We start from the raw sequence: 18,717 nt of genomic DNA on the forward strand, positions 1-18,717 counted from the left end.
GTTTATGTTCTACTTTTACTTTTCCACAAAACGTTAGAAGCTTAGTAGATACTGCTAAGTTAATGAGAATAAAAATTTCTGACATCCTTTACTTTTCAGGTTTGGAGGACACATTTGTTGATGCGTAAGATGATCCAGAATTTTTAAGTTTCTGCTTCACATTCAGTTTGCAACCATATTTGTTTTGTCTCTATAGGATGAATGTGGAACTGTTACAGGAAAGTCTATTGTGTTTCTAACATATATCTTTATTTTCTTCCTAGAAGTGACAGTGGTTTACCAAAATGGGTTACCTGTTATTTCTGTGAATCTTCCATCCCGACGTGAGCGTTGCCAGTTCACGCTTAAACCGATTTCTGATTCGGTTGGTGTATTCTTACAACAGCTGCAAGCAGAGGACCGGGGAATTGATCGGGTTGCGATATACTCAGCAGGTACTTTTGTGTGCAGATTAATCGGTTTACTTGTTTCTTGGCTATTTTTGTCTAGTTTTTAACTTTTTAAGTAAAAGTTTCCAATGGAGTGAGTTTTCAGATGCTCTTGGAAAGGCAGAATAGAGCAGGAATGTTTGGTTAGTTGTATGTATTCAGGTGTGCTAAGGAAATATTTGACTGTAGAATTAATAAAGAAGAAGCAATTCCTAGTGCTTAGCTTCAGTCTTGAAGATTCTCTAACAATAAAAGGTATAATTTTTGTTATTTTTCCACTTAAGTTGAAATGACTTTGAAATATTGAGTAAGAGCATGTACCCCACTCCACAGCACTTATTATGCTAATTGTGTGGATGTAGCAGCCTAGGAGCACTGTGAAGTTGGACTAATTTTGGGGAGGGATTGATGCTTGAGGTTCTGAAGATGGCAAACAATAACATAAGGTTGATACACAGAATGTAAATCATTATTACAGATAACTGAAAAGCCTATATTCAAAATGTTAATGCAAATATAAGTAGCTGTGGGTTTTAGAGTTTTTTGCCTGAAGGCACTCATAATCTTGCCAAGTACACTTTCTCAACTTATCTTTGTTAGAATTAACAACTAAGTTTTTAGTGAGTGTTTCCTACTGTTTAGCCTGAAGATTCAAGTTGTTTATATAGAGGTTCTAATCAATTTGAAAGGAACAGGGTGTAAGAAGTGGTGTAAGGGAAATAGTCTTTTATTTAACTGTTAAAACTCAATCGTATTTTACTTAAAATGCCCTGTTTCACCATGTCTAACCCAAATGCGATTCTATGCTAGCTACTAAAGCTTTGACATATTGTTAGAATGTCTTATGAGAGTGAGGTGAAAACAAGATATTTCATTGAAGGCTTTGGCCTGGGAGAGAGGTGATGTGAAAGCTGTCAAATTTGAGAGATGGAAATAGTTATCTCTAATGTTAGTATGGAGAGGTGAAAGTCACTGAAGTGAATTGTACTATAGGATGTAGTAAAATGTTCAAATATCACACGGTAGGATGAAGGGCACTTATTTTTATAAGACACCTCCAAAAATACATGTATTTGGAAAAGCAACTGCATATATTGTTTAGTTAGTGTTTGCTGTGTAAGATCTCTTAATCTATATATCCAGTTTTACAAAGGGTGTTGTTAATGAAAAACAGTCCTACACCTAGGTTTGACATACTGATACAACCTGCTGAGCACAAGCACAGCACAATTAGATGTTTTGTTTCTATTATCTAATGAGTTTACCTGTTTTTGCCTTGCAGATGGCACGCGTGTTGCCTCCTCCACAGGCATAGACCTGCTTCTGCTGGATGACTTCAAACTGATCATTAATGATGTCACATACCTTGTTAGACCACCAAAGAGAGGTAAACCAACCTGGTGCTGGTAAACTTCAAAAACACAGTTCAGTGTTCAGTTCCCTGTAATTGCAGCAAGCTTTACTAACCTGTAAAAATAACTTCATGCTTTTGAAAAGTAAATCTTAGAGCTTCTAATTCTGCCTTCACAATCTAGCATATTATATCCATAAGCATAGAGTAGTCAACGCTGGAAAACAGATATTCATTCTGTTCAGGGTCAGCATCCCTCATAAAAGGAATAAAAGAAGAAATGGTGGAGGGGAACTCATTTAACACTTTCAACTTATTGTGAAGGAGTTGAATGCAAAACAAGAACTAGATTGGTTCAGAAGAATAAATCCTTCTGCTAGCCTGAAAGTGGGAAATTTTGTTTCTTTTAAGCATGATACTTTATTGCGAACAAACTTTGAAATCTTTTTAGTTGACAAACAGTGAAAATAATGACAATGCTCTTACAAGGTTGCATTACTAAGAAACAAATAGGAAGGAAAAACAGCCTATTTTTTTGAATCAACAGCAAAATTTATTTGAAATAGTTGGCTTCAGCAACTTGCATGACTTTGGGGTCTGAAAACATGGAAGAAGGTTTTGAGACATTATAGCATACTAACAGACGCAGACAGTTAGTATTCTCATCTTTCCCCTACTCTTTCTTACAGCTAATTTGTTAGGTTAAATGAAATTCCAGGTCTTTGCATGCCCTTACTTAATTTGTTTTAGCCCTATGGTCAGGCAAACAAAGTAGGAAGGGTTTATGACCTGACTGAGGCCATCAGGATGTGTCTGATTGAGTTTGGGTGGGGAGAATACCTTCCCTTATTTATCTGGTTGTTTTACGTAAGTGTTTGGGTTTTTCTCTTCTTATACCTCTCTCCCTTCAAGCAGCAGTTTATGGACAAAATTGTTCATAGGGTAGAAGCTGGGAGCGAGATGTCGATGCCCCTTTTATTTTACATTAAGCAGCTTAAATAAGACAATATGTTAAAGCAAATTGTTCTATCAAAAAATCAGAAGATACTGATGAAATCTTTTGGGTCTGCAACCACCTTGGGTGACTGACTTTTTAGGAAATGCTGCTAAGTAGTGTTTTCCTCTGTAGGACTGTAGCTGTCTTCCAAGGACTTTTTTTTCGAGGAAAATAACAAAGTTATGAAAACAAAGCTTTTCAGTATTTTATTGATTGCAGTATAAAAATACTGAGTAAGAAAGAAAATTCTGGTGACTCAGGAAGCTTTATGAAGCCACTTGTTCTTGGTAGGCAACAGACACCTGGATTTGGGAGTGCAGTATGTGAGATGCTATTTCTGCCCTAACTGTAGGTTAGATTGATGTCTGCTAGAGATGGTTTTTCCAGTCAGTTTGAGAGTATTTCAACAGAGAACTCTCCGTTAAGACTGGCTACCTAAGTCAGATGGGTCAGTGTGGAACAACATGAAAACGTTGCTCTCTTCTCACGTTTTTGCTGTGTGTCCTGAATATAGTGTTTTCATGGGCTTATGAGACTTTATATGCTGAAGAAATGGAGAATTTTAACAAGATTTCTATGCTAGTTGTTAGCCCCTGGGGAATTAGGTCTAGATGGTCTAGTCTATAATTTTCAGTTCAACTAAACGAAAATGTGAATGTTCTGCCTATTTCTGTACTGGAGAAATTGCTGTCCCGAGATTAAGAAATTCATACATCCCACCCACCTACTCTTTGAAAGAGCAAAGTCTGTGTCAGTGAGCTGATAGGTTTTTGCTTACAGCTTGCTTGTATGATCTACCTATTGTGCAGTGGCAGGGTGAGGTCTAGGATCACCTAGGTTACATGAAATTGCCGCCTCTGATTCGTTTGCCAAGGAGATTTCTGTGGCTAGCTTCTATTAAAATTAATGTGCCTATAAATAGACACTGAAATTAGTTTGGTTAAACTTTTCAGCTGTTGCTTTTCATTTTACAATATCACCCTGTATATTTAAAAATGTGAATGCTAGAACGCTGTACTCTGAAATACTAAGCACTAGTCACTCCAGGGGAATCACGTGGATTTTTTTCTTCATAGTCATATTAAAGGTATTTAGCTTTTGGCAAGGGGGAATATGCTTTGCTTACTGTGTACTTAGGTACTGACAACTGAATTATTTCTTTCCCTCGGGCTGCTAATGTTAGAATTTAAACTGTCTGTAGTTTTTCACGAATCAAGATTTTCTCGTTTGTTGCTTGAGCATTGCAAGCCAAGGCTAGCTTCCCCAGAAAGCAGCGTGCTTCAGTTTTTCTGTGTTAGTTCTGCTTTCTATACTGATAAAACTATGTTTAGAGAAAATAAGATGAGAGTCCAAGGACATTACAAAAATTTAACTTCTATTTTTTTCTTACTGCTTTTTTATTTTTGGCTAACAGTTCTGCTTTAGTTCTCAGCTTAGTTTTTTTTTTTTGTTTTTTTTTTTTTTTTTTTTTTTTTTGTACGGAGCATGTAGTTTAAAGGCACTACTCACGACTCCTGTACAAGCTTATTTCCTTGATGAATACTCTGTTTCAAAATACTGGAATAACAACTATTTAAATTAATAGCTCTGTTACTGGTTTTATTTGCATACAGTAAGGTAGAATTTCTTGGCCCTATAGGCAGTTCAGTGAGAGATTGCCCACTGAGCGTTCGAAACCAATTCCTAGCATTAGTGGGAGGAATAATTATCATAAGACTGCATGTTTTAAGGGCCACTAAATAAGATCCTCATCTGCTGTCCTCAATAACTATAGCTGCTAGTGGACTATAATCTGTTTAAATTCTGGCTGTGATGGGTCATACTAATTTAACTGTTCATTTATCTTCGTTGTCTTTTGTATAAAAATGAATCTGAAGGATCTGTTTATATCTGGTAAACTGCTAGCATATATCTTTTTTCTTGTTTTTATCAAACTTTAGGCGTGTTTAGTAATAAAGCTTGTTTTTCTTTGGAAGAAATTGCATTGTCTTAGAGTGCTGAGGTCTCCCAAAGACTTTTGTGTTGGAAAGATAGTTTCATACGTTTTCTGTGCAGAGTAGTATCAGTTTCTGAAGAGTCTATAAGGAGTTGTCTGGATAAACGTATATAAAGCAGTCTCTTTCTTTCCTAGAGCTTTTAAGCCATGAAGATGCAACCACGCTAAATGATGTCAAGACATTGGTTCAGCAGTTGTATACCGCCTTGTGCATTGAGGAGCACCAGCTGAACAAGGAGAAGGAGCTAATAGGGAGACTAGAGGAACTGAAGGAGCAGCTAGCACCATTAGAAAAAGTGAGAAGTGAAGTCTCTCATTGTATTTTACTTATTCTCCAAACACCAGATTAATTAATTTCAAGGTTTTAATTAGATCCCTGACATGCTTTTAAGATCAGTGAAACAGAAGATGGCATTCAATCTATACGAAGCCATCTCTGTTCCTGCAGAAGTATTTTATTTCCTCGCTTTACATAATTGGAAATGAACTTGGTGATAAATAGAAAGGCTGATACTAATGCAACAAAACATCCCTGTAAATACAGAGAAATAAGCACCTTTGCTAAGTATCCATAGTGTACACAGAGTAAAATAAAGATGATGGGGAGATACTAATGGAAAAGAAATTTAGAGATGTCTATGTAATCTAAGATTTAGATCACATATGTCAAACAACTTAGGATTTTGTGTAGATATAGAGCATTCTTTTTATGACCGTATCAATATAATATTTTTCTGAGAATTCAGAATGCTTCTTTTTTTCTTTTTTTTCTTTTTTTTCTTCTTTTTTTTTCTTTTTTTGCAGGTAAGGATGGAGCTCAGCAGGAAAGCAGAGAAGAGGACGACCTTGGTTTTGTGGGGAGGGCTGGCCTACATGGCCACTCAGTTCGGAATTCTAGCCCGCCTCACCTGGTGGGAATATTCTTGGGACATTATGGAACCAGTTACCTATTTCATCACCTATGGTAGTGCCATGGCAATGTATGCTTATTTCGTAATGACTCGCCAGGTAGGACATGTGCTGACATTGACACTTCAATAGAAGACTTGATTTGTGCTCCATTCCCTAGAAAAATACAAAAACTGTACCTGTTAGATGTTAGTTAGCCCCTTCCGTGGTCTGTTAGAGCCTGGATGCCCCTTGATTTAACTTTTGCTCTGCGGGGTGGTGGGGTATTCTTGTGGAGCTGCTTGGTGGCAGTCATGTGAGGCAGGTTTAGCTCAGTTGGTTAGAGTGTGGTGCTGCTAATGTTGAGGTCGTGGGTTCAGTCCCCTATAGGCTATGCTGACGGTTGGACTAGATGATCTCTAGAGGTCCCTTCTAACCTTACCATTCTATGATTCTGTTAGAGATTTCCTGATCATCCTACCTACAGATGCTTGTATGTGCTCTGTGGTTAGCTGTGCAGGTTCATGTACAGACAAATAATGTTTCCTAACCCTCACCTCACCCCCAACAGACATTCGCTTGCACTGCAATTAAGTTGTTCTTTACCCTATAGTCTCTAAGTATTGTGACTTATCAGTTCAAATAAACTATGGGCACAAGAGGTATCTTCTGAGTTTCAAGGAAGCGCACATCTCTGATGTATGAGATGCCTTTCTAAAGAGACGAGAAAGGCCCCGAAAACACATAAGAAATGCTTCTCTTTGGGTGTCATGGTTTTCACCTCTTAGCCACACGTAACAGTCCCTTTAGATCCTTGCCCCTTGGTACAATCCCAAATCTGTTGACTCTCTGGCTAAGTCTTGAAAACTAGCCCTGTTCCAGTGCTGGAAAATTTATGGACAAAATAGAGGTGTTCTTCTCTGAGTCCTCATAGCAGTGACAGATTCTTGGCAGGGTTTTCTAGTACATGGTTTGTCTTAACCACTTATTCGTAATCTTACCCAAATGATGAGGGTGGAAGGAAGGAGGGTCTCAGACCACCAGAATAGATGCTGTGGGTGTTCCAGTATGGTTTCCCAGAAATCCTCGTTAGCTGCCTGATTTCAAATACTGAGGATACATGTGCCCTTGTCAGGGCTGTTGCAGTAGTTTCTGCCAAGTCTGTTTGGGATTTCTGCCATGCTTGAACTCAGGACTGATGTGTTAATCAAGTTGTCCGTTTCAACTAGTACCTTTTCTGATAGACGTAAGACCTCAGTGTTTCAGATATGACTTGCCTCTCAATGCAGCTTTTCTCTACCTTACGGTCTCATCACTAGATACATGCCAGACAAAGAGACTGTGTAATGTTCTAGTGCAAGGGAAAGTTTGCTTCAGCAGGGCAGAACTGTCCTTTGTAGAGGCTCTGTGGGGTTCAACTGAACAGCATCATCTGTGCCCAGTTCACTCTGCTGCTCTGAGTTACCTTCGTACTCTAAAAAGCTGTGACTTGTTGCAGCAGAGTATCCCGGGCAAAAGCCGTGGTATGGGATTTTTATTCTCGCCTGCATAGCTTGGTTGAAAGATGAGCTCATAAACAACTGTTGTTGCTTTAATTAGCCATTATGTATTTATGGTGCTAAGAAAAGGAGATGGCCGTTTTACCATATTACAAAGGCTCATTGTGGTATTTTTTTTTTTTAAAGCAAGTTGTTAACTCTGGGAGTTGAAACAATAGTCTGAACTGACTAGCTTTTTTTATTTACTAACTGCCAAAAGGTCAGAAATCTGAAATGTGTTAGTCTTTTTGTTCTTTCTGCACAGAAAGATGCACACATTCAAGACAGGAGAGATGCTACTGTAGCTCACCATTGAAGTATAAGAATGCAGAATGGGAGGAGCAAATGCCTGACTGAGCTTAGACAATACTGGCTAGTCTTGCGTCTTAGTTAACAGAAATGAGTCATTCTCCGGAATCGTATCTGATACATACTGGGTGAATGGCATCCTGTGTTGGAATGCTTTATTCCTGTCTTCTCTCCTTTTTTATTTTTAGGAGTATGCTTATCCAGATGCCAGAGACAGACAGTACTTATTATTTTTCCATAAAGGAGCCAAAAAGACACGATTTGATCTAGAGAAATACAATCAACTCAAGGATGCAATTGCTCAGGTAATGAGAATTTTTCCAGAACTAAAAAGACAAAGAATACTTGTTTGTTGGCACCTCAAACAAGAATAGATGTCTTAAGTTTTCAGCCTATTTTCCTGTCGCAGTCCCAGTGCGATCACTGAACTGGGTTTGATCAGCCCAGGAATGGAATTGCTGGATACATAAATCAACATCAGACAGCTGCCTGTATCTATCCATAAGGGTCTTTCAGAAACTAGTGGCAAATCTTGAGTTGCTTCAAGCACTTGGGCCTGAGAGGGGCCTACTTCAAGATTTCCTTTCTTCTTGGCTTTCCTCTCTTCTTGGCTCACACACCAGATGGGTTTAGTGAGGAATGAAGACTTGCAACCATTTGGTTCACGTCCCTATGACATAACACTTGAATACCTTGGATTGTAGACCTGGAAAATAGTGTTCAAAAATGAAGCAGTATTGTTAGAGGAGATGGGAGCAGGTTTTTCATATTCTAGATGAAGACCATCTTTGTTAGTCTATCTGCATTGTGGGATCAGTTGAACACAGAGCCTTTCCGCAGAAGGGAGGAGCAGAAAGAGCAGAGATACCACGTCCTTTTTTCCCTATTCTGTTTTAGTCTCTGCTTATTCCCAGGTCTGGAAACTACAGTGTAGGATATTCAGGGCAAATTGTCCTCTCCTTGCCTTGGAGAAGGAGTTGCATGAGGAGTAGAGAGAGATCAAGCCTATGCTCTGGATGAAGGAACCCTATTTTTTTCGTGCTGTATTTAATATTGATCCTCTTGGGGGGTGGGGGGGATGAAGTTGATTGGTTTTGGTTTTTGGGGGTTGGGCAAGGAGGCATTGAGCTTTTCTTCTAGTGTCAACCATTCCCATCGGTCTAGAATATGTACTTCTAAAGAATGGGAGAGATGAGGACCCCAGTGAGTTTAGGTGGATCATGTCTTCCCTACTAATTTTTTTTCCTTTTGTTCCATTCTCAAAGCACAGGCTCTTCCACCTGGTAGATCTGCGTATCTCAGTTTCAGCCTCTAGGTTCTGGCTTTGCTACAGTCACTTTGAGCTTTTTTTTTTTTTTTTTTTTTTTTCTTTTTTTTCTTTTTTTTGTCTTAGCGGTTGAACGTAGACAAATTGTGAGAGATACAGAGCCACAATCTTTCAGGAAGTGCTGGAAATGGTTTTCCTGGAATCTCAGCCTGTGACTTTGTTTTATTCTTTGTACACTTCCCTTCTGGTTAGGAGAAACAAGGAAATACGAAAAAGCTTTCCATTCTATAAAGGGGCATGAGATTGGAGATGGTGTATTGGGAGCCTGTTCTTTATAATGTATCTTTTACTTTTAGGCAGAATTGGACCTTAAGAGGCTTCGAGATCCACTGCAGGTCCACCTGCCCATCCAGCAAATTGATGAAAAGGACTGATCAGCCAAGAAGCTCTGAACCCCGGCAAAAAACCTGTTCATAGCTCTTGCCTTTTTAATTAAAGCATTGCAGGTGGAAGCTGGGAGGTGATGTGGGGGTGGAGGTTTTTTACCTTTAATCAGGACAAAGGACTGTGTGGGAGGGAAATATTTTAAATTCAAAGATGGGACATTGTCGAATGCTAGTTCTGAAAAGGGCTTGGCAAATAGTCACATTTAAAACTGTCTGAATGACAATTGTGTACAAATACAGGATTGGGGGGGTTTCGTGAAAAGAATGTAATGCTGGGGTTAGGGTGTCTTCTTCCAGCTTTGCAGGGTCTGCCTCTTGATAAGACACCAGCAGCCTGCTTAGCTTTTTAAATTTTCCTTTACCTGATTGAGATCTCTCTCTTTCTCTCTCAAAAAAAGAAAAGGGGAAAAAAAAGAACACAGAATCCAAGCCACCTGGAGCCATGGCTGGTGATCAGAACTTGCGCTCCATCACCATTAACACGCACACTTCTGATCAGACCTGGTCTCTTTTGTAAAGTTACTACAAGACTGCTTTCTACTGGAAAACCGTGAGCTTCCCCTCCCCAGCCCACCCCATGTGCTCCACTGACTTCCTCCTTTGCTTATTTGTAGCACAGAATTGATTGTAGCCAAGTGAGAGAAGGAACAAGTTTTGTTCTGGACATTTGATAATTGATATTTTGGATTATTCCTTAACTATATAAACTTTGAGTCCCAGTGCTCTTGAGCTCCTTCTAGAAATCAATGGCAGCATTGCATGAGAGTTTTTATATTCAGTCTTAAGGGAGGGAGATTCCCTCTTCCTACCCCAAATCTGATAGCCACCTGGAGTATGAAATTATGAAGGCTTAAAGGATTATGAAACTGGCTCAGAATCATGACTCCTGCTTAACTGAACAGTTTTGGAGCATGGAATAATTATACTTGATATTTGATTGCTTGTGTAACAGGATAAAAAGTCTCACACGATCAAAACATTTTCCTTGTTCAGAGGCTTTTTGAAAGCCCAGGCTTCCTACAGTGCAAGACAGAATGATTTCAGTTCACTAGCACTTTCCCCTACTTAAGTAGCTTTAACTGAACTTTGCGCCCACAGATCAGGATTTCTTAGGAGTGGCTAATAACATCTCTTGTTCTCAGCTAAAAGAAATAGAGGATGGGAAGTCAACCTTTGCCCTGTCTTCTAGCCAAGACTGGCTGATATCTAAGCAGATAAAACATCTCTTCATTTGAAGTGGGTCAGCCTCTTTTTTTAGCATCCTGCTGATAAATGCTGTGGAGACAGGATGAAGGTGGGAGAAGGGCACTAAGCTTATATACAGAAAAGCTGGCTGCTTTTTTGACGTTTCACTACTACTCCTCACTGTGTCATGGCAAGAGGCTTCCATTTTTTGGAGAACCATGTTTGAATAAAAAGAAAAAAAGAAAAAAAAATCAGTATTAACCAGACGCCAGGTGCCTTGCAGATGTGGAAACACAGCTGGGATTGCTGCCTCTTCTCACTCAATGGCATGTTGGACTGAATGGGTGCATGTTTCTAGTTTTACCCCCTTCCCCTTTTCCTCTGTCTTTCAATTTAATTACATTGTGTGATTATTTTTTATCTGTTTATCCTGTTTGTGTGATGAGTTTTAAAGGGAAAAAAATGAAACACAATCCTGTAGCTGAATCCTTGGTGTGTTTGGGATGAGGGAGGGAGCATGGAGAAAAGTCCTTCTTTAAAAACAAAAACAAAAAAAAATACTGAACACGTGTAAAATCCTGTATCATTTATGAAATATGTATAAAAGAGCAATGTACTTCTGGAACAATAAATAACTATTCAATTTTTGGATCTGTGCTCTTGAATAACATTATTTCCCCCAGCTGAGAAGATATTATTGTGTGTGTGGCAGCTGTCTCCTGAGTTTCCTTCATTTCTCTTTGTTTAGGTTATTTCTTCCTGACCTAACATCACTGAGGCCGTGGTGGTGCAGATAATAGCTTTCCTGAAGAAGCTTGGATGGAGATCTTGCTGCCATACCTAGCTGCGTAACACAGGCATCTCAGGAGCAGTCGAGGTGGTGAGGTAGAGGTAGAGTTGTTTGACCTACCAAAGGTCTACCCTTGTTTGACCAGCACAGTAGCTCCCTGTGGAAGCTAACAAAATCTGGAGCCATATGGCAGGTTGCAGGATAAGAATATATATTTGGCCATGTAATACCCGGCAACCTCAAACATGCCAAATGGTGTCCGAGTATTTCAGTTAAAAGGTTCTATATTGCATTCAAGTGTGCTGTTTCAGAGGAAAATTGAAGTTTTAAGATTTAGTCCCTTTCTCTTGGGGCTCTTAAATGGCTGTGATCTGGTTTGTAATGATGACATCTTTCATTCATCAAGATTGAAGATCAGCAGAGGGTATACTTTATCCTAAGTTTATAGGGTGCTAGAATGAGATGTTAGATGCTGTAAGATTTTTATCGTGCTATGCGTTGATTGTGGAATCCATTATTGGCCAGTTTTCAATCATTATTGGCCAGGCCTCTTTTGGCATTTTAAAACAGAGGAGAGGGACTGGAATTTGTTCATCATTGTGACCCACCTTTAGTCACTGTTAAAATTCAGTTCAACAATAAAAAGCCTTTTCCTCCCAGCAGTCACAATACTGCTGCTGTGTATAGGTGAGCTGTTACCCTCCCTAGACAAACTGCTTGGAACAGTGGCATAAAAACTAGTCCAAACTGACATCTAGAAGAAGTCAAGACTTTGACATCTGTCACTGAAATATTTTGAAAGTAGGAAAATGCTGTGATAAAATTGAATACCTGCATATGTTGTTTTAGAGATGATCTGGTGAAAGGAGGAGTAAAGTAAATCTATAACTGTGCCCTGAAGTGTGGGCTCCCCTGGGGGGGTCTTACCTGTCTATACCCCGGAAGCTTGCTGTGTTACTCCTCCCTGCATTTCCACGTGCACATGTTGTCTCTGCTGGTGCTGAATGGCACACCGCAGCCCTCAGGAACTCAGACCTCGGTGCTTCTGCTTCTAATGTCCTTGAATGCTGACATTCATGGGGACGATGTTCCTTCTTCTCCCTTACGTTGTTGTATAGCAACGTTGGTAAACTGGTTAAATACATGTAATATTCATAATTGTCCAGAGAAATTTGTGAGATGGCTTTTTTTCCACACCTGTAAGAGCCTAGCTTGCAAACCTTTCTGGGGAGAGGTGTCATGGCTCTTTGCTCTTTGAAACCAAATAAGAAACTTTTTCTCTCTTTCCCTGTAACTTTTCCTACCTATCAGGCAGCGGTGATGATGATTATCTTGTACAAGTTCTTGCGCTTTTTCCACATTGGTTCTGAGAGAGTTTGCGTGATACTCCAAAACTGCTGCTGGCTGTCAGGTCTTTGCAATAGGTCATCCAAGTGAAGCTGGCTACTCTGGAATGTGCTTCTGAGCGAGTGGAATAGTTCATTTGATCTACTATTTGTGTTTTTGTGTGGAAATGTAAATCTAAAGTGCTGTTTGCAGCACTACATTGTGTGCCTCTATTTCCTCATTTCACCTGAGGAAGAAGCTTTGTTGTATCTTAAATATATTTCTATTTACCCCTAGAGATTCCAATTATTCCTCTTAAATAATTAGTTTTATATCTGTGCTGATATTAAAAGGATGAGAATTAGAATACAGGAATGAAAATTAAATTTGCTGTATACCTTAGTCCTGAAGTATTAGGGAAGCTAGTACTGCGGTGTAGCATTGTGGCTCTGTGAGCTTGTAAGGGATGGATTCTGCTCCTGTTTCTGCCACTGACGAGCAGTAGTGGCTGTTCTATCTCTATGCCTTGATTTCTCCATCTGAGAGGAGATTGAGGATCATGGAAAAAGTGCTGATTCTGCAGGACCTTTGGAAGAACACGCTCAAAATACCAAGTTCAGCATCATAAGGCTTCTGTAAGTGAAAAGATAGTAACTGCTCTTCACTAGGACTCATGTTCTGTTTGGTATTAATAGGATTTTGGTTTTTAACTTTCTCTCTTGTTGAACATGCTCATAGTTCACCCAAACACACATTCACTCCCCGATCTCGACAGCCCTTCCCACTGGCAGTGTGTCCTGGGACAAACTGTTTACAGAAAGAAGAGCTATCTAGAAGTCCGTGACATTCTTGCCATCCATCTTGGCAGCCTGTCAAGACTTATTGTAAACTTACATCCTCAAATCAGTTGCAGACAGGGATCCTGTTGCATGTGTCAGGTTCTCATCGCTCTCAGCGGCAGGAAGTGCTGATTAGCTCTTCCGCCTGCCCCTTCCAGACAAGCTACACTAGTTACGCTCCTGCAGCAAAGGCTTTTGTTGACGCACCTCACTTTCATCAAACATTAGTGAGTCTTGAGAGGTGGCTCTGACAAAGGGAAAAGGCCAGCTTCAGCCAATACTAAAGGGTCTTTATTCACTAATCCATTATAAAGAAACAGCATGATGCTTTCCAGCCTAGCTAACTCTTGGAAGTTCCCTGGAAGCTTCCTTGGGTGAGGTTAGGCTCCCCACACCCCTGAACAGGTTAGAGGTTTGCCACCTACAAGATAATAAATGTGGAACTGCCCAACTGTTTGATCTTCAGCTAGCCTAGCTGCTTCTGCCCTAAAGGGTCCCAAGCAGAGGCTGGGTATAGGCAAGAACTAGCTCCTTTCTTTCAAGCATCCTGGGCTTAGACAGAGGTGGTTTTGAGGGGCATCTCCCTTGAGTACCAAAATAAAATCCCAGGTCTCTACTTAACTTTAATATCATCATTTCCCCTTTGCATCTTTCTTTTAGCCTGCACAGACAGCTCTTTTTAGGAGATACTAAAGTGATCCTGATTCTTCTCTCTGCTTGAGAGCTCAGGCTGACTCATCTCTGAGTGTGCTTCAGGCCAAGGTGTCAAGCCATGAGGAGTATAAGTGGAGGTCAGGAAGAATAGATTTACCAGATCTCTCTGGGGAGTGCAGGCCCTGCAACATCTAGAGCTCTCCCTTGGATTTGAGTCCTTTTCTCCCTCTGGGGAGACTCTGTAGGCAGAAGATCATTTTTTCCCATACCCTATTGGGAATAAGTGCTCCAGTTCCTTCAGACAGAGACTTGCACTGGTCCAGATTGCATTCTAATACAGACTGCTATAGGAACCAGAACTAGGTTTGTCACCTGAGGTACCATGCAAAATAAAGAGAAAGTGCTGACAGAAGAGCTGCCTCTGATATTTTTTTGCAGGAATCTCGTGAGGTCCTTGTCTTTCCTGTGGATCCCAAGGATGCTTGGAAGCAGCACACTGAATCTTCTGTAGCTTTAGACTTTTCCCTTAAAGTAGGTGCTTGTAAATTGGAAGTGTCAACTTTGGGAATGCTGGAGCATCTTCTTTCTCAGTCCCTCTTGGAGAAGCTAAAAGGAAGTGTTCCGAGACTTTTGAGGCTTTGGAGGCATGTGAAAGGGGATTAGGATGCAGTTTATTTCTATATGTTAATTGTCAGTTGTCAGTCGTCAGTCAGTCACTTGGACATAACTGTCAAAGTATTAGCAATGTCAGACCTAATGCACCACCTACAAAAATAAAAACAGCTGGTAATGAAACAGTTCAGAGAAAGAAATAAGCACACCTCTAACACAAATAGAAAATTTAATTCAAACTTGTCAGTTTTATTTCCCCAGGATCATAAGTATGAATCAACCTCTGAATGAAAATAGGAAAATACAGCTTCCTGTGGCTTACTGTATCATTCTCTGTTCAATTTTAGTTTCTCTTCTGGGAATTCACATATTCACCTTCAAGTGTTATCTGCCCTACTAGCTTTGCATGTAATGAATTTGTTCTCCTTTCCTGTTGTTGAAAAAAAAAAATTCTGGTACTGTTGTTGAAAAAAAATTCTGGTGCTGCACAGCTATCAGCACAGTATAACCACGGAGATTTCTTTTGTTGGTAGGAGCAATGACAGTCACTTATAAAGCCTCTTTTCTCATTCACTGGAGTCATTCACCACAAAAAAAAACTCTCTGCTGCTGGGGTGGAGCACAGCGGTATACCGTGTTTTACTGCCAAGGGAACACCCAGACGGAGAAACCACTGAGGACTTTCTGTAGTGTAGAGTATAGATACCACCTCTACGCAAAGCAGTCAAATACTCGCTTCCAGTCCCATGCAAACGCAGGAGTGCAGCCAAGTTTTGGAGGTTCCCCTCGCCACTGTGGGACTTGAAGCAAGGACGTCAGCCTCCAAATTTTTCCTTGTATCAGCCTGCTGCAGAATTGTGGGGTGCGAGAGAAATGGGGAGATGTCCGCACTTCCCTGATTGTGGAATTGGTGGAGGCTAACTGCACTCTTGGATGGATAGCGCGCTGCCTGCGGGCAGTTTCCTGGGGGAGGGTTGTGCAGCTTTTGTTGAAATTGCAAGGCAACCTGTGTGTGTGTTTGTGTACATGTATGTTTGTATGTATGTGTGTATATATATATATATGCACATAGATTAACAGCTGCGTTTTTAATATATATCTTCTGCAACTGAAGAGGAGCTATAGCTTGGGGGATGAGAGTAAAGGTCCCTTTCTGTTCATGTTGTCCTTGGTATCTCTCGCTGCCCATCATGGTGCTTGGTTTGCTTTAGCAGAGAAAGGATTTAAAGAAGTTAGGAACTAGCACATTTGATTTCATCTGTACCCAGCGCATGGGTCACATGGTTGTGACTTGCAATTCCACACAGTTTGGTTTGAACTAGTAAGGCAGAGATGTTCAATTTTTCAATATGGTGTTGAAATAAATGCAGCACCTGCTGGATGTTGACTTTTTTTGATTTTTGTTTTTTACCCTGAAGACAGAGAACACAAGAATAGTGCAGGAAACTTTCTTTTATAGACTTCTTTAATAATCTGGCTACAGTGGTCACAATAAGTGACCAGGAGTGGAAAGGGTCTTTGTCTAACATGGTAACAGTTTGTTTCCCTGCGGGACAGCAGTCCTTCACTTTGACTGATGTTCCCATTGTAGCACTGCTCCAGGCACCCGTCTGCAATCTCTGCTTAGAAGGCTTACTTCTCCTTTGGCCACTATTTCCTGTAGTTAGGGCTCTTTAGCTGGTGTTTTCTGACTGAGGGAAGCCGTGAAGTCGTATGACTTGTGGAAGGAGCAGAGATAACAAGCACCAATCTGTTCTTCTCTGTCCCTTCGGGATGTCCGGGTGTCCCCTGGTTAGAATTCTCCGGATAAGATAGTGGAGGTATCACTATGGGGCAGTCGGGCAAGAAAACAATAGCGAGTTGAGTCCAAAAACAAAATCGATCAGTAAGTACATCTCTGTTGTCAGTAAGGGGCAGAGCTGCTCTGAGGAGGTCAAGGCTGGACCTGTACCCCACGTTTCTTCAGCTTCTTCCTCTGATAAACCTCTAGGAGAGCTATCACTGTTGCTGCTCAGAAAGCTTGGGGTCAGAAGCTCCACCGAGAGGAAGACTGCAAGAGCCACAGCGTGTGCAAGGGTTTTCAAGTCTGTATTCCTCGAGTGGCAACTGTTCCTTGGCTGAGTGGGATGTTCCAGTACTTACTTTTCTCTATTTGCTTCGTTGCCCAGTTGCAGCCAGTGTCTTCGATGGGTGAGTAAAGGGGCATTGCCTTCAAGCTTATTTCTATTCACTGCCTTTAAGGTACCTGCTATGCCTTGATATCCTTAGGTGAAAAGCTGGCATACAAGATAAATATCCTTTTTACTGAAATAGCGCAAAATTCTTTCCATTTTGGAAGGGCATTTCTGTTGCAGAGCCCCTAATACGAGAATCCCTACTGCCGAGGTCTTTGAAGCACTGGGGAATTTTCCTCTCCCTTCACAGTGGAGACTCCATGCCGTTTTTTCATCTGCTCGCCTGGCAAATTTTACCTGAATTTAGGACTATAATGCAGTGTTGCTTATTTCATTGCTTATTCTTGTCAGAGCAGAGACCTCTAGTTACACAGTACATACGGGATTAGCCTTTCTGCAGAATGCTGGACTTACGAATGCTTATTAGAGTCTGATCTGTTATCTGATATATTTGTTAAGATGTCAGCCAGAGAATTAACGGTATCATCAAGATTACAAATTGAACAGCTCTACATGATAGCTAATGTTCTTGTCGTGCTGAATTACCCAGGCCAAGCATAAAGTGTTAGGAAAGAAAAAAATTGAGCAGAGAAAAATGAAAAATTGAGAGGTCTAGAGACTGTTGTACATCTTGTGCAAAACTCCTATGCTTTCATTGTGTGGGTAGAGAGACAAAAGATTGGTCCTATTTTCTTCCATTTGTTTCTAAATAATAATAATAATAAAAAAAAAAAAAAATTAAGTATTTTCCATAAACTGTGTTACCAAGAACGCTTGTTGTGTGCAGGGAGGTTGGCTTGGGGCAGCCCTGGCAGTCTGAGGGATGGCCACCAAGTCTGCAGAGTTTGAAAAAACACTGTTTTTTCTGCTTGTCTGTCTCCCCTTTGCTTCTCCCTGAAATTCTCCAGAAACACGAAGGAAGGGAGAGTTCCCGTTCCCCTGAGATGCCTTATTTTAGCTTCTTCTGAGCCACTACGTCTTCATCTCAGTAAATTTTGCCCTTAAATTATCTCCTATCTGTTTAAGCAACAATAAAATCTCCCTAGACGAGTGTTTGTAGATTCTATTTACAAAAGGATGCCTCATAAAAGTTAATTGTGTTGTATGAAAGCTAGTGAGAGTGTACGTATTTTTGGTGCTGCCCAGCTGGGAAGCTGACAGGGCATTCCTTGCTTTGCCGTGTTTGGTTTTTAGCGCAGAGAGCTTTAATCTTAGTGACTCACCCTAAAGCCAGACCAAATCACATTGTGGAAGCCAAGTGAGTTAAAATGCAGGAAGGCCAGAGGAAGCTCTCTGTAGCTGTGTGCAAATCACTGATCTCTTCCTGTCTGAGAGGTCAAGCAACCTTTTGGAGGATGGGATTTAGCAGTGCTGTCTGTGGTAAGGGAAGACAAGCAAAGGCAGGTAAAGTAGCGCACGAAGAATTGAGAACCTCATCAGGGAGTACTGCTACAGGTCCCCCTGCTGTTCAGTAGAACCAACAACTGCTTCTGGTGTGAGTAAATTGCTTCTCAGCGCATCTCATGAATTATGGTGCTAGAGATTTCCTTCATAACCCAGACCGGCTTTCTCTCTGCCAGCTTGCAGTTCTGCAGCACTTTTGTGGCTCCTGCAACTATCTTTGAGCCTATTCTCAAGGCTGAACAAAATGTAGCTATGGCCAAGGATGGTGTAAGGGTGTTTGTCAAGAAAGATGGTGAGAAGGTCCAAGATAGCGTGTCAGTGAAGCAGATGTTTGCAGAAGGAACTAAGTAATGCTGCCTTGAAATCCATTCCCAAAAGCATTTAGTTCCCACTTTAAAGTCACTGAAGCAAATCAAAATACTGAACCAAGATTTATCTGCATCCAGAGTGTTTTACTGGAGACAGTATAATTTTTTCCCAGATTGAATGATCTTGTTTGAATAGAGTAAACAG

The 18,717-nt window shown here is 40.6% G+C and overlaps 2 protein-coding genes across 3 annotated transcripts in view; both read left to right on the plus strand.

Annotated features, from left to right (window-relative positions):
• MCU (mitochondrial calcium uniporter) overlaps window positions 1-11,056 on the plus strand; it is an 86,540-nt gene extending 75,484 nt beyond the window's left edge. Inside the window, exons 3-8 of the mRNA XM_062580347.1 lie at window positions 264-434; window positions 1,711-1,815; window positions 4,908-5,068; window positions 5,577-5,780; window positions 7,696-7,812; window positions 9,131-11,056. Of these exons, the coding sequence (XP_062436331.1) occupies window positions 264-434; window positions 1,711-1,815; window positions 4,908-5,068; window positions 5,577-5,780; window positions 7,696-7,812; window positions 9,131-9,208 (836 nt within the window). The 3' untranslated portion in view covers window positions 9,209-11,056. The remainder of the gene's footprint in view (window positions 1-263; window positions 435-1,710; window positions 1,816-4,907; window positions 5,069-5,576; window positions 5,781-7,695; window positions 7,813-9,130) is intronic.
• A 125-nt stretch (window positions 11,057-11,181) lies between these two features.
• OIT3 (oncoprotein induced transcript 3) overlaps window positions 11,182-18,717 on the plus strand; it is a 31,141-nt gene continuing 23,605 nt past the window's right edge. Inside the window, exons 1-2 of one of the 2 annotated variants that reach the window (XM_062580345.1) lie at window positions 11,182-11,296; window positions 16,617-16,816. In XM_062580345.1, the coding sequence (XP_062436329.1) occupies window positions 16,753-16,816 (64 nt within the window). In that variant the 5' untranslated portion in view covers window positions 11,182-11,296; window positions 16,617-16,752. The remainder of the gene's footprint in view (window positions 11,297-16,616; window positions 16,817-18,717) is intronic. The other variant, XM_062580346.1, reaches the window with a different exon arrangement.

The sequence above is a fragment of the Rhea pennata genome, chromosome 7 (genome assembly GCF_028389875.1).
Source record: "Rhea pennata isolate bPtePen1 chromosome 7, bPtePen1.pri, whole genome shotgun sequence".
NCBI classification, from domain to species: Eukaryota; Metazoa; Chordata; class Aves; order Rheiformes; family Rheidae; genus Rhea; species Rhea pennata.